We start from the raw sequence: 23,912 nt of genomic DNA on the forward strand, positions 1-23,912 counted from the left end.
TGCGTTCACTACGCGGATCTGTAACCGGAAACCGTTCTGTCAGTGGTGGTGGCAGACGTTAGTTTTTCGCTCGTTCCAACACATGTTGGGGTAAATACACCGTTAGAGATCCATTTACGGAGACACGAGGTTGATCTTCTATCCCCGTCGCACCCTATCCTAACTAACCTCCAGTTCTGTCCAAAGCTATCAGTCTGTCACATTGTTTGTCGTCGAATAGTTCCGAAATCGAGTTCGCGACGAGTCAAGGTCACGATCGATATTCTCGTCCCTCGTATCGGGCCCACCTGTGTCGAGACAATCGATACAAACGGGCTCCATACGGGTACAACGTTACTTGTACGGACTTTTTGTTTCCCATTGACGTTCTTTCTTACTTTTCTCGACCATGGTTTTGTGCAAGGTGATTCTCTCACCGATGGACTCGAAGACAATGGCGTCGCCTAAGCGCCACACTGATGATCCTCTTTACATACAGTGAAAATTGGATAACCGCGAGAAACGAACTACAGTGGGTCAAATGGCGGCTTCAGTGTTGCCACCTTTACGGACTTTTTTATAGAATGGGTGCCTCGAGACTAGCTGAGAGATGAAACACTACACAAGTGACTTGCCTCGCGCACTAAACAATCACCTCCGTTGCAACGATAATTGTTCACAACGGAGATGATTCTGCGAAATGGAAGTGAAAATGAAACAGATCTTTTTACCATTTAATACATGTCTCTGATCGTGATACGCATCCAGATACCCTCGTCTTGTCACAAGTCGAGAGTCCTCGCCACAGGTAGAGAATACAGGAAGCGTGTACAACTCCAAACGATCTCGACAGATTCCAAACGGTCTCAAACCTATCGAACCTGTATCTAACTCGTGTAGAGGGGGTATCTAAGTGTCCACGCAGTTATCCAATTTTTACCATAGCGATGAACCGGTCGATGTCCCTGTTGCGTCATCGGCTGGTCCACGACTAGCGAAGACTGGCTGTATCGGTAACGACTGTGAACTGAAAACACGAGATTATCGCTGGGGTGTTCAGACCGGAGATCTTTGAGTCCACTGGCGAGAGAATCACTCTGTACGACGATATTTTCGAGAACCAATCTCAAATTGTATTCCGATATTCTTCTTCGATCGTCAATGATTCTTCAGTTATCGTCGCTGTCGATTCGAATTAATTTCCGTTAATTTCGAAACGGTACTTTAATCCATTCAGCTGCAACAGTAGCGTCTTGGACCAAAATAGTGTCACGAAGTCAATCTCGGATAATTTTCAACGATAGTTTCTATTTATACGTACCGAGCGAAGAATGTCACGGTTACAACTACGATGGCCACATTTTATTCTCTAAATCGCTGAGTGGGAGGAGTCAGAGAAAGTACGGTGGGAGGAGTCAGGGGAAGCACGGTGGGAGGAGTCAGAGAAAGCACGGTGGAGGTCGTCCCCCTCTTTAAAGGTATTAAAGTGGAGGAAGGTCGCGATTTCAATGCCTTCGACGCACGATACGCGAAGGAGGGGGATGACCCCCACCCTGTTATCTTCTCCCACTCTTCCCAGTCAGCGATTTAGGGAATAAAATCTGGCCACCGTGGTCACAACTGTAATATTACCCTCATCTTGCAAACATTCCACTAAAACGTTGTAAAAAATCACCGACTCGGTATCGCGGTTCGTCCACGGAGTAACTAAAAACCGAATGGATTAAATAAAATCTCTAAACATGAATTTTTTCAATTATTTTCATTGACCAGAACATCGAACGTCGATGGTACGACCCGCTTCGTACGTTAAATAGAATTATAGATTCTTCTCGCACGTTTCTATGGGGATACGACGATCAACCTCTGTAAACAGATTAGGAGACAATCATGTAGATACATAATTATGTGTATGCATAAAGAGACAGAAAGCAGCGGCCACACGAAATTACTAGAAAAACTAGCGGGGCTTCGTTACCCTGCACAGCAAGGCAATAATTAAACACACAATTTAAGGAAGTGACATCGATGCAACGCTACGAAACAGCTGTTCGTGGTCGAACGAATCGAGTTTTTTCCTTCTTTCCTTTTCTTTTTTTTTTTTCATTTTATTTTTCATCCAACGAGGCAATTATTTCACGCTCGTTTCACTCGTACGGTTGCTTGATTCGAGTAAATTTATGCTCGACCATGGCAGACAATTTCGCGGCTCACCGACGTCACCGCCTCAAATAATGCTTGCAATGTCACGCAACACCACATGCACCCGTTGATCGCCGGAAACCCGCGCACAATTTCGTCACCGTATCCGGTTCGCCGCGACGATCGCGAGAAACCGTCATCACGGAGCGAAACAGCGCACCGTTTCCATTACGATCATCGAACTCGATGCAGCAAGCGGATATGCGAGGCTTTTGCCGAGAAGCTTCTCACATTCCTCGAGATTGCTTCAAGCGCAGAGTTTTCTGAATCTGTCCACGCTGAACACTTCGAGGGGGGGATCTCTATCGGTTCACTTCTTTGAACAGAAAAAGAAATTGTTAATATACCGTGCCTCTTGCACGACGACCGAACCAGCGAGTGAATAATACCTTATTGCCAATACGAGTTCGTCGTCGTCATGGTCGTCTTTGTTGTTAAAGATAGATCGAAAGCTGTGTGCACACTGTGGGCCGTAATTCGCGACACGAGCGGAGCCAGGAGACCCTCTGACTCGGAAATGAGGAATAAGAAAATTGCTGGTTTCGTTTTCAAGAGATAATTTGCATTTGAAAATTAATCTAGCACGTGTACATCTGATCGATCGCTGTTACGGATTTCACTATGGACGGCTTTACCGTACGGCATACACTGTTTATTGTCGATACTTACCTATTAGTGGGTTTTTAAGGTGCGTGGAAGACACTTTGAATGTCTCTAGCGGAATACGTGTCAGAGGTCGATTATGTGCACATCTGTATTACATTTTTTAAATAGCATTTTTCCCGAAAACGAAACCTCCGATGCGATGTCGTATGAGATTTTTGTTCGATTTCGAGTCCGTAGGGCCTTCAGATCTCGTTTGTGCCGTGAATATCCGCCCGTGTATTCGAAACGAAATCGTTCGGTCGTTCAGGGTCATTCCCCCTCCACTTCGCTGTGAAACGCGCGAGAGTCCCACCCCTGACCCAACTTGTTTCTCCGTACGACGTACAGATGGCGCGCGCCTGCGAGTTTGCGCGTAGAGGCGACAGATGGAGCGGCTGTAGAACGGTGGAAGTGGAAGGGAGAGATAATTCCGCAATGGTCGATCGATTTCGTTCCGACTGTAGTGCGGTTTCGTCTGCATGAAAAAAAAAAAAAAAAAATGGAAAAAAAAACGAGAACGAAGAAAGAAATATATACACTTGCTCCGCGCATATACACTTGCATCGGGCGGTGAGCTGTAATACAGCGTGACAGATTGCAGACTGCGAACTGGCATGCAATTGGCGAATTCACGTACTCGACGAACATTGCTATAAATCAGCCAAGATTTAACACCGACGGAAAAAGAACCCCCATCCAAAAAACACCTGCGAGAGTACTCTTTTCGTTTCTCGCCACGTTTGCGTATTATACATATACAGTTACATATATATATACACATATATAAATATATCTGTCTATTTTGCTTCCTTCCTTTCTTGCATTTTCATGGAGGTGGCAGGAAAATGTGTCGCGTCGATTCGTTTTTTGTATATTTTTTTTTGTTTTTTTTTCTTTTTTTTTGTTTTGTTTCGTTTCGGTTTCGATTGGTTTTGACAGAAAACATTGAGGGAATACTTACACGATGCGTCGGTGGAGAGGTCCCCTAACCAGGCTGACAGTCAGACTCTTTAACCTGGCCGAATATCCGGTTTAGCGTTTCGCTAAGTGCGTCGCTCTGGTACTTTAAACATGCACGCTACGCCGCGCAATGCGCTCTGCTGATCAACAACATTCCCGAACGTGGGAGACAACGGTCGTCCCTTCGCTCGGACTCGTTTTGCTTTTCGTTCTTTCTTTTCTCTTTAAGCAGCTCACAAGTCGACACGTGTCCGACGATTCCTGGCACGACGAACGACACGATTCCACTCCGTCGCAATTAGTCGCGGGGATTAAAGATTTGTTCCATTAGGTCCCATTTTATTTCATTTGGTTCCACTCGGTTCCATTTGGTTTTATTTGGTTTCATTTGGTTCCATCAGGTTCCATCAGATTCCAATTGGTTCCATTTGATGCCATTTGGTTCCATTTGGTTCCATTTGGTTCCATTTGGTCCCATTTGGTCCCATTTGGTCCCATTTGGTCCCATTTGGTCCCATTTGGTCCCATTTGGTTTCGTTTGGATCCACTTGGTTCCATTAGGTTCCATCAGGTTCCATCAGGTTTCGTCAGGTTCCGTTTGGTTCCGTTTGGTTCCATTTGGTTCCATTTGGTTCCGTTTGGTTCCGTTTGATTCCGTTTGATTCCGCTTGGTTCCGTTTGGTTCCATTTGATTCGTAACCGATATTGGCCGACTATCAATGATTGAACGATGACCAATAAATTGCAAAAGATTTTCAAATGTCACCAACTTGCCACCAGCACACGTGGGTCCCTAGGTAGTCACCAAGGATTGGAGGATCAAGCTCGACAAACAGTGTTGCATTTATCGTAACGAACCTTGAATATTCTCACTGCTTTCGATGATACGAACAAAGTGTCTTACGCAGGTGTTCTCTTAATTTTGCAACCGAATTTTTTCGTAAGTTATTTGAAGATCGACATATCGTGCACACGATTACGATTGAATTTGTTTCATTGTCGATTGTAATAACTCGTTGTAATTGTAAAAACTTTGAAAGCACAGAATGGTGATTTAGGAGACAAAATTTTACTCGTTGCGCTATTTTGCCTCTTTCAAATAAATAATATCTCATCCTGAGACAACGTTCTGTATCATCATGAACAACGACAATATTTAGGATTACTACGATAAGTGTAACACCGTGTGCACTCGTAAACTAAGATAATTTCAACAGTCAAGTTGTCCTTTATAAAATTCGAATATTACTCTAAAGAATTGTTATTACACGTGTTATATTTATAAAATGCTCGTCACAAATAAACTTCACAGCATAGAACAAGTATTGTGCGGAGAAAGAAAGATCAGTCCTGGATTATAGGGGATGTAACACCGTAAGTTTCAATCGTTTGATCGATCAATCGAATAATTATTTAGTCGAATTTCAAATGCAATCGAAAAGTTAGATTTCAATAAATAATTATGTTGCTGTAAATTTCTGCCCCATATTTCATATTTCATTAAAATTATTATTTTAGTACGGTTTCACGTGTTTATTCGACGATTATGATCCCCGAGTTAATTCGTGTACATCGAACAAACTGTTAATCGCAGGTCTTACAAAGAACGACTAAAACACGCATGATCATGACTGACAATTCCTTCTAGAACTCATATTTCTTTCCCTCTACGATACTTGTTCGTTTCAAGAACATATTACCGAACATATTCGTTATAAATTTGATATCACTTTCAATGGTCACCAATCCAGGCGCTCAACGGTGCCCAGGGCAATTTGGCGATCAAACGAGAATCGGTGATTTCTGCGTGGTGCAGTCATCAATGACACCGAGTATCGCGAAAAGACAAAAAAATGAATAGCAAATTTTTCAATTTGAGTTGGAAGTATGCAACAATATAATTGCTTCGTACAGAGTGAGGTCACCGATAATAGAACTATCTCTAAAACTCAACGATTCGTGTTATCAAATTTGAAAGAAACACGAGCAATTTCGATGCATTTATTCGTAGACGAGAACCAAAATGCTTCGGAGGGAAGTCGTATCGATCGTCCGGCAAAAATCAGCCAGAATAGACGTTAAGAGAACAGAGAGAGAAAAAGGTGAATAGTGGCGAAGTAGAGAAAAGAAGGGTCGTTTGTAACGCGCAGTAATCCATCGCGATTGCAGCTCTGTTCGAGCAAGAAGAGAGGCCTTCGTGTAAACCGTTGAAGATCATCGAAAAAAGGTCTCGTTGCACTAGGAACCGGCGTGGAACTCGAACGCGACCCGATTCTCGTTACGAATCCAATTCACCGATAATTTTTCGCAGTTTGCCTGATCGAACTTTCGATTTATATTTTTTCGTTAAACGAAACGTCGATATTTCATTGTACGTACAATGAGTCTCGAAATTTATAGTTCCGGGGAAAAATGGTCTGAAAATAGTCTTTCTCGAGTTTTGAATTTGTTTAAAAAAAAAAAGGTCACCAATAGACTGAGGTTGATTCACTCTCGTAGAATTTCCAAGTCTGTTGACCTGTGTCGATAAAAACTGCGGGGCAACTTCAGCTCGTTAACGAGTTTATTCGCACGATAGGATCGTTCTTGAAACCGAGCGTTGCTCGACGTTACGCTGTTGTGCGCGTTCTGTTACATTCGCGGGAAAATCGTTTGGTCGAAAAATCGTGGACAACGCGGGAAATTTGGTCGTGTCGATCGAGCGTTTCTAGGATCGGATTGTCACGCGAGGAACAACAAGGACTGTTCGGTGAACGGTCCTCGTTGCGAACGGTCGATCAACGTCTTGGAAATATCGCTATACAGCTCGTGGAGTCCGCCGTTCCTTCGAGTATCGAGAACAGCGTTTTCTAGAAAGACGCGACTAGCGTCGCGAGAAACAGTACAATCGCGCGCACCGTCGTTCGAAACTGCAATTAAACGATTTTTACGCATAAATAGGTATCGTGAGTCTGTTACCACAACTCGCGATAAGAAAGAAAAGAAAAAAAAAAAGATTTATGAAAGAAACGTTGCGATAATCAACTAGAGATGTGGTAAGATCGTGATGCATGAAACACTAGTAACGTGCCTGCGAACACGACGTGGATCGTGTGTGTTTGTGTGTGTATGTATGTACGTGTGACCGTGCGACGGGACACGAATCGCCCACGGAAAACGAAAACGCAAATTTCGATGTATACGTTTTCGTTTTGGATCGTCGCGCAGGCGATTTATTTTATGGATCATTCGCGAATTCGATCGGGACTTGTTCAGTATCCATCGGTTGGATTCAATCTACCATCGTGGAGCACAGTAGTGCTCGATTATGTGCGTAAAATCGGGATCGAAGATTTGCTTGTAGACGGGGTTGGTCGCGAATTCGTTCGCTTAAATTTGAGTAAAAATTGTATTCCAGGAATTGTTCGCAGACCCTCGACAAGGAAAGGGAATAAACATAGTGAAAGTAAGTGAGAAAAGAATAGTGTGCATTTCGAAAAAAAACGTCCGATTTCAAAAATTAAAATTTGTCATTTTTTCACTTTTTCTTTATGAGAATGGTACTGATAGATTGCCGAGGTTCTCCCGATTAAAACGAGTCCAAACACGACGTATATCGGACGAATTTTATTCGTGACAAATTTAAATGTTCAAATTAAATTAAATTTAAATAGTAGTAAAAGTCCTCCGATTTATGCCGTGTTTGTACTCATTTTAATTGGAAGAACCTCTCCGATCTGTTGACACCGTTATTATAAAGATAAAGTGAAAAATTTAGATTTAAATTTTTGTAATCGGACTATTCATCCTAATGTGCCGCGATGTTTCTTCCAAGTGCATACTTTCGTGTTTGGAGTTACTTTCAACAGGACACCCTCACTATTTCATTGATAATATTCTCACAAATGTGAATATGAAATTCGATCGTTGGCCAAAGAAACATAAATCGTGGTGGGGGTGATTCTTTCGTACATAGTCGAGCAAAATCTTCGCACATAGTCGGACACTACTGTATTCGTTCGAAACGGTTTTTACGAAACGATTTACCGGTTATATCGGTTTGAAGTTATCCAATCGTACAACGTTTGCACGAAGTACAGTCGAAGCGACGACAAAGTTACGCGAACCACGTCGTATCGTAAATGCAATCAAAGGTATCATCGCTACTTGCTTGCATATAAGCATAATTAGCCGAAAGATCAGCAAATCCATTCAGTAAAAAAGGGTTGCCTTTTAATCGAGCAGCGACCAAATGCTACCGATGCAGCAGACTGTTGGCAGAAACGCCTCGTGAAAGAGGAAGTAATGTCCCTCCGAGCGGAAAAAAGAAGTTTTGTTTCAACTACGCCTCTGCCCTTTTCCAATGACTCTAGCGACTAGATACGGTAATCGCCGCTTTCGAGTGACAAAATCGGGACCGAGACAGAGCGACACCAAGAGAGTCTCGCGTTGTACGCGCGACGCGTCGCTTTGAAGTTACGCCGGCTGAGCGTGTCGACCATTACCGTAAAATAGAATTTTTTATATTTTTCATATCTTTACGAGAGCATCGATGGATCGATCATGTTTTCCCGATGAAAATGAGTCCAAACACGACCATGTTCGAACTATTTTCAAATATACGCTTTTGAAAAAATATTTTCAAAAATTTCAAACACGCACAATTAAAAATAGTCCGAACTAGGTCGTGTTTGGACTCGTTTTCATCGGGAAAACATTACCAATTCATTGGTAATACCGTCACGAAGATATAATGAAAAATATACAAATTTTAATTTTAATCGAAGGACGAAGTTCGATCGCGAATACGAATCTTATCGCTCTCGCTGGATGAATATAAACAATTGGTGGGACGATCTCGTTACTAGAATTCGGTGTGCAAAATTGTCACTTGGAAACAGGAATTACTGTACCTCGTTTCGATGGAAAACAGTTAACGACAACGTCGGACGGCTAGTTCTCCGAAAGAGGATTCCACTTCAAGCGATACGACCACTAATGAACAATTTATAAAATGTGTATTTATTTGATGAACGACCAATTATCGAAAGTGTATCACGACGGTGCATCGAACATTTCGCGTATCTGTCCAACTACCACGGTTCATTTGCCATCGAAACGTGGGAAATCGGTTAATGCTATCACCGATTGTCATTCGGCACCGCTTGTATCGTCATTTCCAAAGAGACAGTGAAAGAGAAAGGTTAAACTGTGAGTACGAAGTAACAGAGCGCAAGTGCAGCGTGCCGCTGAAAGGGTCATGAGGAGTTCCTCGTTTTAGTTTGTTTGTCAATTAAGCAATCGGTACATTCTCGACACTGGTACTCTTTGAGCGAGTCGTTCTTTCTATTCACTTCTGTCTAACTTACACGCAAAGAACAGAGTACAGTAATGCTAGCTTAAATTTAAGTAAATTGAGGGTTGGTATTGAAATTGACGCGAAGTAAATAGTCATTTTATTGTAATAATTGTTTGAAGGCCCTCGACAAGGAAAGAGAATAAACATAGCGAAAGTAAGCGAGAAAAAATAGTGTGTGGAGTAGGGATTGTCGACCTCAAACATTTCGAACCAATGTCCGATTACAAAAATAAAAATTTTTCATTTTTGTCACTTTATCTTTATAAGAATTGTACCGATGGATTGCCGAGATTCTCCTGATCAAAATGAGTCCAAACACGACGTACATTGGACGAACTTTATTCATGACAAATTTAAATATTCCAAATTTGAAAATAATAAAATAGTGGTAAAAGTTCTCCAATTTATGTCGTGTTTGGACTCATTTTAATTGGGATAATCTCATCAATCTGTTGATACCGTTATTGTAAAGATAAAGTGAAAACTTAAAAAATGTTAATTCTTATAATTGGACGATTCGTTCTAATGGCGTTTCTTCGAAGTGTTCGAGTGTGATCGCTGCTGTTTAACACACTATTTCTTTCTTGCTTACTCTTCATCTATTCATTGTCTTTGTTCATAGGATCAGATCACGTTCAGCTCGTAACACTGAGTAGCGGGGGAATGGCGAAAATGGATCATTGAAAGTTGGTCGAGATAACTCTATTGAAATTTAAGCACACATTACTGTATCAGGTATCCGAGAAATGGAACGAGACTCCATTTTGCTCTCGCTTACGCAGAGCAGAAGTGAAACAGAAATGGTAAAGAGAGCGATGTGTGTCGAGAAAATAGTGTACGTGTTTTTTTTAACAGAGAACAAGAAACTGACAAGAAACGTCATCCAATCGACCATCTCCGAATTTGCCAAAGAGAAAGACATTACATCAGTATATTTTTGTACCGCCGGATGTTTGTATTCGAAGGGTAAAACATACCCTCAAAGTTGCGAATGAAATACTTATGTATTTAATATAGTTACATTTCTCGAAAACTTTTTTATATTCGGTATGTTTCTATTTTCATTCATTTCTGAGAAATGTAACTATTATAAATAGATATTTCATCCAACTTTGGGGATAGTTGTCAACCCTCAAATTTACAGGGTGAGTCAATAACAATTGTTATCCAAAATATTTCGTTGTCTATCAGTTCGATAAAAAAACATTTCGTACGAGATAAATTATATTCAAGGAGACCCACTGAACGAAACCGTCTCAATTTTTTACGTCTTGTATTCTCCGAGATATCAAACCGATCTTGCGTTTTTAAAACGATACTGCACATTCTTTTTAGATAAAAAAATATGCAGTGTCGTTTAAAAAACTCAAGGTTACCTTCATATTTTCCAAAATATAATGCATAGAAAATTAAACAGGCATTCGTTCAATAATCTTAAATATAATGCATTTCTTACAAAACGTTTTTTATCAAATTGATAGACAACGATATATTTTAGATAGCAGTTTTTATCGACTCATTCTGTATATGTGAAAGAACTCCTGGCTCGGTGACCTTAAACAAACAGCCACTATTTTATTTTCTCGGTACAATGAAATCAATTTCAAATTTACACTTTCCGGTAAATTGAAAACTATCCTCGAATTGGTCTCAAGTAGTGTCGTTTGCGATCCCATAAAGAAAAAGGAAAAGATCGACTCGCATCGAAGAGCAACAGTCGTCCAGACTGCGTCTCGCGTTTACGAAGAAAGAGAAACGGAGAACAAGAAACAACCGATACAGGAAAGCGGTTAAACAGAAGCCAGCGAGCGCGCGCGTGTACAAGTGTTTCTCCGTGTGTCTGTGTCGTGTGAGTTTACGTGTCCGTGTATGTGTTTGTATACGTGTACGTACGAGGAGAGATAATCTAGAGTTCGCATAGAGACACAGAAGACACGGAGAACGCGGTGTACGTTAAAAGGCGAACCAGCGAGAAAAGGAGTAGAGGAGAGTTGTAAAAGTGTAAACGTTAGTGGAGCAAGAAGTAAAAAACCAAGTCTCTAGCCTTTTCGCTCTTAACTTTGCACATCAGAATGATCGAGCGTCGTCGAATGTTTTTAACGTCAAGTATGTACATCGCAGACTCGCAATAGAAATAACGCTAGTCTGATCACACGATACTGGATTATCTTATGATCCGACTGTTCGTTATACTTCGCCTTGTTGCTATTGCTGGAGTCTGCGAATTGTCGATGCAGTATTTCAACCCTTTGCGCTTGGAGGTCTTGCATCAAGTTCTCGTTTATGCACCTGCTTGTAAGGAGAAAGATTTAGTCCGACATAATGGGAATATGGTTACCATGAGTAGTGTGGACAGTGTTGGGTAATTTTTGTCGCGGTTCTTAATGAAGGCTGACGTCGAGACAACTCGCAATTTAGAATACATTGGCACGAAACTTGTCGATGCTATTGTAAGCAACGTTGGGCATTACTGCAATAATAATTTATTCGAATAACATTTCGAGCGATATTTCGAATAAATTTTCCAAATAAAATTATATTCGAATAAATCTACGAATAATGGTATTTTGTATCAAAGATATTGCCACTGTTCGAGCCTCAATACAGCACAATATTTTTAGATTTATAATTCATTAGCGCTATTTTCATGGCATAAAATGTTTGGAAGGAAAGAACACAAATGTTTATCTTATTTAGTAACTTTTGTCTTCGGTACAACTTCTTTTCAAACATTTTATCCGATATTTTATTTGTTTCAGAGCAATCGGTAATACTTGTGAATAAAAAATACTTTCATTGTACTGTTATGTCCGAATAACATAATGAATCGTTTTTCTTCGAATGAAACCGTTATTCGTGAATAACGAATAATTGTTTCTTCAAATAAAATTGTTATCTGTTAATGGTTATTCGAATCAAATTTGCTCAACTCTACTGTAGTGAGCTGAAAAGAAGAGTTCTGAATGAACTCATTTCTCATTCGAATCAGCCTTCGTAAGCTCTGCAATAAACAAAAATTACCATGGGGTAACGGTAGTGTCCTTAACCTAGAGCTCATCATCTCGCGCGTGTTCTTTAACCACTGAAGCACGAAAACCACCAGCGGACAAACGACCCCCGTTCGAGCGCTGCGTGTTGCGCAATGTAGATGCGCAGAGAAAACTACTCGCCGTTGATTGAACACGTGTGTTGTTAGGTGGTTAATCGGTGACCGACAAATCAAGGCAGGACCGTCTCTTGCAGGTGTGCAGGTTGTTCATCGTATAAGTCTAGCTCAGATCGATTAAAGTTCAAATTTTGTTCTCGAGTACGAAATTTTTCCATTCAAAAAGTTTCTCGAAGCTCGGAATAATTAAAACTTCTTTTTCGATTCATCATATTGCAAAAATGATTAACAGATTTCTTCTGTCATTATACAAACATTTATTTACCAACTCTTTTTCTAATGCTCCAAATAATTTTGCTATCCGTTTATCTTTCTTTTTTTCCAACAAATTATACTGCTTGTACTATGTAATTATTATAGTAAATACGATCATTGAACACTTTACTTCATTTCAATCACTTTCTACTAGGGTCTTACGAATATTTACACATGGCCGGTCCTGTATCGAAATTTTACTTTACATTGCATTTGTTATTTTTGAACACGAGAAACACCTCAAACAGCGAGTATTTTAACAATTTTCACGTTATCGTGTATTTATCAAAGTTTCGATCTTTCTATGTCCCTATTTTGCACTGTGATTCACGCTCGCACCAATATAACGTTACATATCATAGAGTGTTCCTCGTGGTCGAAAAATTACAGTTGCAATATAAATTAAAATCCAAGCATGTCGGTTAAAGATTACCTACTTGGAAACGCAAGTGTCCGCTCTTAAAATCCACACCGTGTAACCAATCTCCTGTTCATCTACCTTCAAAGGTCGTTTCTCCATTATCGGTTTCCGTGCATACATCGTGGTGCAGAGGAGTTTCGTACCGTGCAATGTATCCGTTTTGTGCAAACACAATACAACGCTAGAGGGGAGGAGTTTCTCCATGCGCTCATAGCATTTATAGACACTCGTGTGTATAGTTCAAAACACCAAACAGGCCTTTCTCTGAACCTGTGTCGTCTCTGTCGCGACCTCCGAGCGTAAATGGTTAACCCTCGCTGTACCAAGCCTGGGTCGTTTCGGACCCGGAGAGACTCTGTCGTTGAATGACACTGTTAGCGCAATTTTCCTTGAAAATGAAGAAAAGTATGCTAAAAGATAAAAATTGTTCAAAATATTTGTGCAAGGTCAAAGGTCACGGGTCTGAAAAGACCCGGAGAGACTCTATCGTTGAGTGATACTGTTAGCGCAGTTTTCTTTAGCAATTAAGAAAAGTGAGATGAAGTAATAGAATTTCTGTTCAAAATATTTGCGCAAGGTCAAGTTACGGGTCGGTTTGGACCCAGGTGGTGGTCTCATCCGTGGTCGTTCGAACCGTCGATATTGCGAGGGTTGAATCAAGGATCGAGTAATATGAAAGTCGGAGTGGAACGTTTGAGAAAAAAAAGAAGATAATGATGATGCATCGAGAAGAAAAGAAAGATCGGGGCGAAGAAGAGTGAAAAGGCTAGAGCGAATACAACAGGACTGCGTAGAATGACAGAGAGAAAACGGTAGAGAAGAAGGAAGCGTGTCGAAGCATAGAGGGCAAATAACAGCGGCGAACAGACGGTGTTACACAGAGAGCGAGTAATAAACAGTGGGTCTTAACAGTGAAACATAAATAGAACAGGTAGAACAAAGAGAGAAAGAAAGAAAGAGAGAGAGAAGAGAGAAAGAGAAAGAAAGAAAGAAAGAGAGAGAGGCTGCAGACAGAAACTCTGTAACGTGTATATGTATATGTTGTCTAGGTGTGTACGTGTATGCGTGTATGTGTAATCGTGTACATAGAATGAAAGACAGACAGACAGTACAGAAAAAGATATAGAGTTAGCGAAAGTGAGAAAGATAGAGCAGAGAGGAGCGCTTACAGCTTGGTCTGTCGAACTCTTGCTGTAGGGTACTGGTATCAAACGTTCCTGCAACTCGCCACCTATTACCTTCAAGAGCAAAGGATAATATCATGGTTATAACAGGATGCAACGAGCAATACGCACTTAGCAGTACACCACTTCTCGAAAATCATACTTTAAACGAAAGATATTCTTTCTTTAAATATCCCTTAGAGTTCGACCCGGCTCGAACAAACACCGTCTTAGGCACCTTTTAACTCGTTTCATAGTTTCGTGTTAATTTTTCTAGAAGCGATGAAATTTTGCAACAGATGATTCCTCCGGTGAAAAAGATATAGAAATTTCCGTTAAAAGAGGATCCGTGTGTATACGGAGTATTTGGGATACGGTAATTGTATCGACGAACACTCCGCGATTCGTAGAAGGTATCGAAATAGGGGAAAAATTAATAGAGAAGGGAACAACATTTTTTGTATACGGTGGCTAAGCTAAAAAGTGCCTGAACGTCGGTAATCATCGATAGATATAACTGTACAACGAAGACAGTACCCTGCTGATATGTATTCAGTGTTAGTTAGTTACGTGATTTGAATGCGTACACCTGCGTAATTCGGTCGCATGAAGTGAATATGGAAAAAAACGAAATGAAAAAGGTGACAGAGATCGGAAATAAGCGGAAACCGAGGATAGCTCGTATAACATGCAACGCAAGCTATATAATAACATATCGTTGTAATTTCCACCCTCGTGTGGATGTGCTTATATACTTTCCAGCCACGTAAGACACTCGTTTCGAAATGAGAACCACTTGCGTCACGGATAACGCGTGAAAATTATTTCGTTCGATGTATCGATAGTTCGTGCGCCTTCGATAAAGTAGATCCCTCGATCGTTCACTGTTCACCGCCGTCTTTACCGATAATCGTGCAGCGTATGAACGAATCACGTTGGTTTCTCGAAGTGAATTAAAATGAACATTATGCGACAAGTCGGACCGATTTCGGTACGTGTCTTGTCGAAGTAGACCAACCGTGGTGCACGAATTCACGGGAAGCCCACTCACACCATTGGCGCTTCGAGGTAATTCGTGTTCGGAAGTACACTGTGATAGAACAATGATTCACGAGACAGTTAAGTAACTTACGTATAACAATACTTTTATTACGTGGTGTAATAGAATATTCTGCGGATCGTGTCACGGAACAGTGAAACACTGGTTTAAAGCGTACAGAAGATAGTAGAATACTCCGTAATTAAGCGTCCAACAATAAGTAGAATGTTTCGTGGGTGAACGGCCACGGTTCAGTGGAACGTTTAACGAGAGTCAGCCTCGCGTCAGTAGAATACCGCGTGTACGACCAGACACGCAGTGGTAGTCAGACCGCGACCAACGCGACAGCCCGCGAGTAGCGTAGGTCTTACGCGGTCGGACGCGAGCCAGTGGCTCGCCCCCGTATTGGTCGGACACGATTCAGTGACGCGTCCCGCGTATGGTCAGCCACGCGGTGTTCCACCGGTTACGTCCGTCGTGATACAAAGTGCAAAAGCTCCACGACTGTGCGCGATTTGCTTAATTAATTTATAATTGTTCTCGTATCCGATTGAATGGGGGGTCTCGTGAAATAAATCGATTTACGAGCGAGAGCGGCGAATTACAAAACACACGGGACAGTCGTAAGAATAAATTGAGGAGGTATAATATATATATATGCGAGAGCGTGAGAAAAGAGTAAATCGAAAAAGCTACGTGCCGGTGATCCAGTCGGAAACAGTGCCCTCGAGGAGCTTTCCGAAACGCGTTTATTTTCGACCGTTCGCGTGGCATAAATAATTTCTCGACCCGTTCGTTGAAGATATTCCTTCGTAAATTGGAAACATAAAAAAAAAAAAGAAAACGAATGCTCTGTTTACACTGCCACGCGAAGAGTCAAAAAAAAAAAAAAAAAAAAAAATAAAAGAAAAAGAATAAGAAAAAATACATCGTTCAACGTGCCTGTCCTGTCGAGCACACAATTTGTCTTGTTTCTCTGAAAAGAACAAGGCTTTCGATTAACTAGAAAACAGTCGATATAATTCTCAAAAGCGTCGAATACCAAGAGACAGCCGTTCTGAGAATATCACAGTGAGAAAGGTAAATCTTTTGTGCATCATAACCGAATATTTGTAACTGTTCGCTCGTTCGCGAGGGAACAGTCGTGAATTTGTGCTAGAGAGTCTAATTTAAGCCAAGCATATAGAGACCACAGAAATGCTTTTATCAGTGTACGTGTGTATGTGTGCATATACAGCGGACAACTTGAGGTGGTAATTTCAACTTTAGTTTTAATAAACAGTGAACTTTTTAGGTACAAAGCGTTCCATGTATTAATCGTATTCGCGTAATAGGATTACATTGTTGCGTGATAAAGTAAGTAAGGGAACGCCAGTACCTAAGAAGTTGATCGAAACACAGACGTCCATTTTCCTTTCAGCCTGGAAGAATCAGAATAAAAATAAAGCTCGTTAACAATAGGAGGTGATTCCTATTCGATCAGAGTTTTGCGAGCGAACGGTATTATAAGATGTAATACTAAAAAAAAACGTTACAAAATAAAATTCTCTTCCCAGTCAACAATATCCTCCTGGAAGTATTTTTCTCGCTGCAGTCTCTCCAAGAGCAATACAGATTTTCCCCCATACTTTCTGCAACACTCGTGACACCATAAAGAAAAAAAAAAAGTAAACCATACAGAAATCTGATCAGGAACGGGTTAGAAAAAAAAAAAACAAAGAATGAAAGAAGAATTAACAAGAGAGATAGAATTATCGTTCGGTGACGTTCGAAACGGAACAGCACGGTTACAATAACGCTAAGGCGAATTGGAAAACGATACAGGGAAAGATTCATTCGGAACAGAATGCATGGACGAGCAACGATTGTCGTTTAGAATCAGAGCGTTTTGCTTTATTGACCGAGTCATTGTGCAGATTTCCATTGCGAGGACGCGAATCGAGAAACGGACTTCCGCGACGACACGCACTCTCGTTATCTCCGTTGAGCAGAGGGACCAATGAATCGCCAAGAGGAACGATTAATCCTCTGCAACGGTCCGATGAAGTTACCTTCGTGATATTTACAATAGGTTTTACATTTTTAACCACTTGAACTTTCTTGTCAACATCTTAACAATAATAATAATAATAATAATAATATCTCTTAACTTAACGTTTTCGCTTAACTCTGTGTTCACCCACGTTTTTTGTCTTTAAGTTGTACCTAAAACACGGAAGTCTACCCTTCTCTGTTTTTTTTTCTTCTCCTTTTCGTTCGCAAACGTACAATTTGTCTTTGCTCGAAACTAGCACGGAAAGAAAGTGGACGTCGACTCTCATCTCACGGTAAGAGTTGCAAATTGGGGGAATATATCGATTTCGTTTGGAAATAATACGGGACTATCATTTTGCGCGCAACATGTCGGAACTCTAAATGCACAAAGGGGGGGTTTGTACGATTCAGAATTTGGCCTGCCGGAAGTTTTCAACTTCCAAGACAAGAAACTCTCCTTTCAGCTGAGAAACAGTTAAACAAGAACAACCTATAATATATTAAGAGTTTACACGCTACGAAATTCCGTAAAACGAAACTTTACAGTGTAGTATTATATTTACAATATCGTTTTGAACAATGTCGCTCAAGCGGTCAAAGGGCGATTCGTCACATTGAAAACCTCTTTGTACAAAACGCGAGTGTGCAGAGGATTAATGGCAACGTTTACAAACGACTGCGGTACGCTTTTGTACAATTAAAAAAAAAAAAAGACAAAAAAAAGGAAAAAAAAAAACGTGAAACAAACAATGAAACACACACGAGGAATGTTCACCGCGCCCTCTGCTGATCGGCCTCAATCAATTAACATCCGGATAACGTGCCTTAAACTTTATTTTATATAATAACAATAATAATAGTCGCTAATAATAATTAATTAAAAATTAATAATATATATATATTTATATGTATGCATGTATGTGTATATATATATAAATATATAAATATATTATACTCCCTACGTGTATCGTTACAATCGGTAGTCAATTATTTCTCGTATATTTCAACGTAACACGGATCAATTTCTTTGAATTTTTGTTCAGTGCGCTAATATTAAACAATCGAACGTCTTCTCTCGATTACAACGTCGTGTTGTCGGTGACAATTATATACATATATATACATATACACACAGACATATATATATATACATATATATGTATATATATATATAATGTTAATAACACAATTTGCACCAGACAAATTCTTCATTTAACGACGACGACTCGCGAATACGGATGTTCTTTTTTTTTTTTCTTCTCTCTCTCTCTTTATATTCGCAGAGACAAGGAAAGTTCTATTTTAGCAAAATCGATATAGATCTCTCGGGATATATAATTGTATATATATATATAATTTTTTTTTCTTTTTGTTTCATTATTATCTCGGTTGCGTATCTGTTTTTCGGTAACGGGATCAAATGGATTCTCGTAGGTACGTAACAAAGTGACGCATACCTCACCGCGAGCAATCCTAAGTCGAACGGATCAACTATACGAACAAGACGATTCGAATCCACGATGGGATCTTTCGAGGTCGAATCTCTTACCCTCGAAGAACTCGACTGGCCCGTAGGCTCAACAAGTGTTGTCGGTAAAAAAGAAGAGATGATTACGTAGATACGAAACAAAAATAAACGGCAGATTTATGTACAGCGATACTGGTAACAGTGACGATGGCGTTTCTATGTTTTACGAGTGGACTGAGAGACACTTTAACGCACCGAGGTCTTTGCTAACAACGTAACAACAAGTCGAGGATGGAGTATTCGGATAAAATTCGAACGAACAGAGAAAAACACTGGTTGGAGTTTCTCGTGTTGTCGAAAATTTGAAATCTTCGCGCTCGAAACTTTATCGAAATCTCCAGAGCTCCGATTACCGCAAAATTTTGATAACTAGTCGAAAATCAATCGATAAATCGGAGCGCTTTGAACAACTTCTACGATACAGTTTCCCCCATTTTCAACGGATCGCGGTTGCGTTAAAAGTTCCAGTTTCCAGGCTCGAGTTCTTCAAGGCCTGAGTATTCCAAATCCTGTTGTTGTCCCGATACGACCGACTTGAAGGAAAACTAGTCGAACTCTACGGGTTAGGTAGCTCGTGTATAATCTCTCGAACAGTGAACCGGGAACACATTGTTCCCCGGGAGGTTCAGTTGCAAGCGCAGCAACAAAATATTTACAGAAATTTTCGGCCGTTGGGTTTCGTCATCGACAAACAGACCTGGATCGATCTAATGGGAACAATTGTCGAAAAAGATACCTAATCGCTCACCAGAGATTGGTCTCTCGTCGATGGAGTCGGATCATCGCAACCAAGAGAGAAGACGAAACGACTAACAGTTTTGTTTGTTTTTTCTTTTTCTTTTTTTCAAAACTCCCATTGGCTCATTGTTGTTTACATTTTTGCCTGTATCTTTTGTTATTGACTGACCGCATGCGCGTATATCCTGGCAGTGGACGCGGTTTGTTAAGTCGACGTGCACTCGCACCCGATTGTCGAGCGTTAATGCGCGCGCACCCGATTGTCGAGCGTCGATGCGCGCGCACCCGATTGCCGAGCGTTAATGCGCGCGCACTCAATCGTCGAGACTGATGGCGCGCTATTAAGTGGTCGAAACAGAACGGAAAACCCGACTGCACGACTCCGTTCGGATTTCGTGTTTGCGATTAAAGAGTAGATTAAGTGCCACGTTTCTCGTTCGCCATCTGTCGTGGGGGGAATAAAGAAGGCCAGAATGGCGACACGCTACATTGTCGATGACTCTGGCAACCGTACAATGAAATCTTGATCGCATTCTTTCGAATTCTCGGAGATTCGGTCGGGTCATTCGTTACGATTCATTTTCGAAACTCGATCGATAACGTATCTTCTCCCATAAGATCCCTTAACTAAAGCGTAAATTAATTTACAAGTACCATTAGTTGTACATTTCGATAATTGTTCACGAATATTGTAGACAAAGACACCGTTAATAATCGAGTAATTTTGAAAAGAAGTTTGAAACAGGTGAAATTGTACCCTTTTCGTAGTTCTAGTGTTAAGACTGTTTTAGAAATTTTACGACGGAACGACCAATTTCTTTCTTTCAATCTTGTGCAATCCGAACCCAATAACGTGAAACTTGAAAAATGTTAATCATTAATGATTTATTTATCAATCTTGTTAATTTTCATTTTTGTAATATCTTCCAACCGGCGTACAGTTAATATTTTTAAATCGTTGTCGGTGGTTGTACACTTAGTATCTCCCGCCACTCGGTTCTTTAAATTTCTCACGGTTCGCTTTACAATTCACTCTTCTCGCAAGAGGAGATCAAGGTTTCATTGTTCCTCGAAAGAACGAAGAAATTAGGTAGGGGGATAGAGGACAGCGATGAGATATCCGATCTCACGATTAAGTACGTTCTTTGTCATTGTCGTTCGTTCGTTTGCTTCTCGCGAGGCTCTTCTTTTCGAGCGTCGATTTCACGATCGCCAAATCTGGCGTCGTGGTTTCAGAGGTTTGCGATCGTCCGAAAACAGAATTGCAGAAGAAATCGTTTCCCTCGGGCGTGAGAATTAATGGAATCGAAGACGTTGCAGGGTGCTTGTAAAATCCTAAAATCCTATACTAACCGGAACGATTAAATCGATAGCCACGAACACTTTTCGGGCCGACTGAAATGACAACGACAATACAGTTTGATACCGAAGTACACGTCGGGTGTGCCCACAAACTCGTTTCGATACACTTACAAATTATTAAATAGTCCATCTAGAGTCAGATAACTTCGCACAATATAAAATCGATACAACAATCGACAAACAATTAGCCCGAGTTTTTTAATATCAATATTTTTACGCTAAACTTGACGGAACTGGAGTTTCCATCGGACGATTTTCCACAAAAATTAAACACAACAAAAAACGAGACACGACAGAACGTTCCCGGACGACCAATGATGCGTACAAAAATTGCAACACGCCGACCATGGGAACGTAAGACTGTACAAACACCCTGTACGAAGTATCTCCAAAGCGAACACTCGACGACCGATTTTCAGGTGATGATTGTGGAAAAGACACGTTAAGTCACAGTGATCTCCGTTGTTTTCTCACCGATTTTTAAACGAGAATAGTAATTTCACGAAGGGGTAGAATAAACGGAGACTGCTCGCCCGGATCTTTCTCGTCTCGAGGAGTATCCGAGGACGAGCTGAGAACCTTCGAGCGATGAAACAAAAGTAAGTACATTCTCTGTGGAGACGAGAGCCGTATCCCCGGCTAAACGGGAAGATTCTAAGAACGACCGATGCGTGTTACGAGCCCACTCTGATCTTGAGAAGCGGTCCATCTCGAGACTCGAACGCTCGAGGGTCGTCGAATCGCGAGGGACTCGCTTCGGTCTCTCCTCCAAAGACGGCAGAGTAGACGTAACGGACAAGCAAGGCGTACAAGGTGGTGAATATATACGGCGTGTGAGAAGACAGATCAGTCAAGCAAGCAAGCACTTAAGCCGGACCGACGTGCGAACAGACAATGGTCAGTTGGCCAGACTAACGTCCAAGTGGACTGCAATCGGGTCGCAAACTTTGTCTCAATTTGCATGTAGAGAGTGTAAGTATGTTCCGTGTGAAACATTGGGTACGGAGTTCTGACAACAAAACTGTAAGGTGAACGAACGGAGCTTGAACGAAAGAGTCGTACGATCGAAGAACGAAGACTCTGGTCGGCTCTGGCAGAAAACAAAGTTACCGAGGTCTCGACGGTGACCTCCAGATCCCTCCATCCGTTTTCTCCCCACTTCTTGACGACGCATCCTTTCCGCGCCCAAGTGCGAACGACACGGATTCGAACGAAACCTCCGCTTCTACTTTGTCAATACTCGTGCGTCTACATTAGTCATCGAGATCCCTCTTCTATCCGAATCCTCTACGAACAGCTAACTTCTCATTCCTACCAGCGATACTCGTTACACCATGGAAAATCTCAACCGAGCACGGAGAGGATGCACCTACGGGAGCGAATAATACTCGATTAAACCGTGAAGTAGCCTTTAATTAATGAAAATAATTCAACTGTTACCGTCATTCGACCATTAAGATTCAGGATCCACGCGGTCCGGCCGAAATCCACGACCTGTTCGTGGGCAAAGTCTTCTTTCGAACAGTGTTCTTTCTCGTGTCCGTTCTTTTTTTTCCCATTAGGCGAGTACCAAGATTCGAAAAGATCATTGGTAACACGGACTACAGTGTTCGATGGTAGCTCCCGATAGGATGGAGGAATCCTGAACAGCCTAGAAGCACCAAAGTCTTTTTCTGATCAACAAAATACCCTCAGTAGAGACAGTACACTCTTAGCTCCGTCGTCGTGAACAAATTCCTCGTTAACCCGGGGATTCTCGCTATTATTGCTCGTATGTTGGTTCCCTGGTACAATTCAGGGGGGGAAGGATGATGTGGTGGCCAAATCAGATCGCAGAACACTATCGAGCCAGCGAATCGGTTCGCCTCGCTTAGAAGCCTGCGCGAAACTGGCAGACGGATCGAACAAGCCTCTGTTTTTCGAACGAGTGTTTAAGTACTTGTTAGTTCTCTCTCTCTCTCTCTCTCTCTTTCTTTTTCTCTCGTCCTCCCGCTACATTGGAGAGAAGACACCTCAAATAACGCATTCTCCGAAACCTCGTTGAGTTAGGAGAGAAGAGGACGAGAAAGCGAGAGTTTCACCTCGGACGAATCGTTCCGCGCGCTTTTTTTTTTATTTATTTTTTTTTTTTTAAAGATAAAAACGTTTTCTTCCAGGGGGGGGGGGCAGTCGGGGAACTAGAACGGGGAACACTATACACAGCTGAGGAGTTAAAAAACTTTGGTAAAATCTTGCGACCTCTACGGCGTAAAATTTGAACAGAGACGTCCAACGGACTCGTGAGTTTTTCTATAAGTACTCTCGACCTGAGTTTGTGTTTTTTTTTCTTCCTTTTTTTCTTCTTTTCTTTTCGACGCATCGAAACGGGAGAAGTTCGAAGAACCAAGAAAACGAAGTGGGGTCGTCCTCGAAGTAGAGTCGACACGGGACCACTCTCGTCCCACGAGGGAAAGAAAATACTGTACAGCGTTCAATTTGAACAGAGTCATCGTTCGGGTCACGGTGGACCCACGCGATCGTCGAGCGAACGAGATCGCCTCGAAAGCGTAATAAGTATAAAGAAGAAAAAAGAAAAGAAAAAAAAAACGCCGTGGGCATTGGTTGGTTTCCTTGTACGAAAAGAGATTTAAAAAAGGGGGGGGGGGGGTAAACAAATGGAACGGGTACGTAATCCACGAAGTTCAGAACTGCTTCCAGAGTGTCGTCCAAAAGATGGACCCTGGAAGGCCTCGAACGATCGATCAACTATCCGTTCCAAGATACAAGGGAGTAGAAGAGACGCGTCGCTGAAAAGCTCGCGAACGCCTAACGGAGCTTGAGTATCATCGAAGAACTAACGATAAGTCGCCTTGGAGAAAGAAGAAAGTAAACAAAAAAAAAAAAAAAGAAAAAAAAAGCCGAAAAAAAAACCTCTAAGAAGACAGAAAGAGACGAAGAACAAGAGACCTTGCCGCGTGGACAAGAAGAGAGGCGAGACGTATGCGGTCCACGCGGAGATGGATCGTATACGTGTAAACACAGATAGATAGATACGATATATCGTGGTCGCTCAAGACGGTTCCCGAGCCGTTCAACGAAGGAG

At 41.4% G+C, this 23,912-nt stretch overlaps 1 protein-coding gene across 6 annotated transcripts in view; it reads right to left on the reverse strand.

The window, feature by feature from the left end:
• Nucleotides 1-23,912, reverse strand: part of Pmca (plasma membrane calcium-transporting ATPase 3) — a 93,340-nt gene that overhangs the window by 346 nt on the left and 69,082 nt on the right. For 4 of the 6 annotated variants that reach the window (XR_012992167.1, XM_076311983.1, XM_076311982.1 and 1 more), the window contains one exon: nt 1-18. This exon is cut by the window's left edge. Coding sequence is in view for 5 of the 6 variants with exons in the window: in XM_076311983.1 (XP_076168098.1) it covers nt 1-18 (18 nt within the window). In the remaining variant the exon portion in view is untranslated. Of the gene's footprint in view, nt 19-14,135; nt 14,205-23,912 lie in introns of those variants that run through there. The other 2 variants (XM_076311981.1, XM_076311987.1) reach the window with 2 other exon arrangements.

The sequence above is a fragment of the Ptiloglossa arizonensis genome, chromosome 5 (genome assembly GCF_051014685.1).
Source record: "Ptiloglossa arizonensis isolate GNS036 chromosome 5, iyPtiAriz1_principal, whole genome shotgun sequence".
Classification (NCBI taxonomy): Eukaryota; Metazoa; Arthropoda; class Insecta; order Hymenoptera; family Colletidae; genus Ptiloglossa; species Ptiloglossa arizonensis.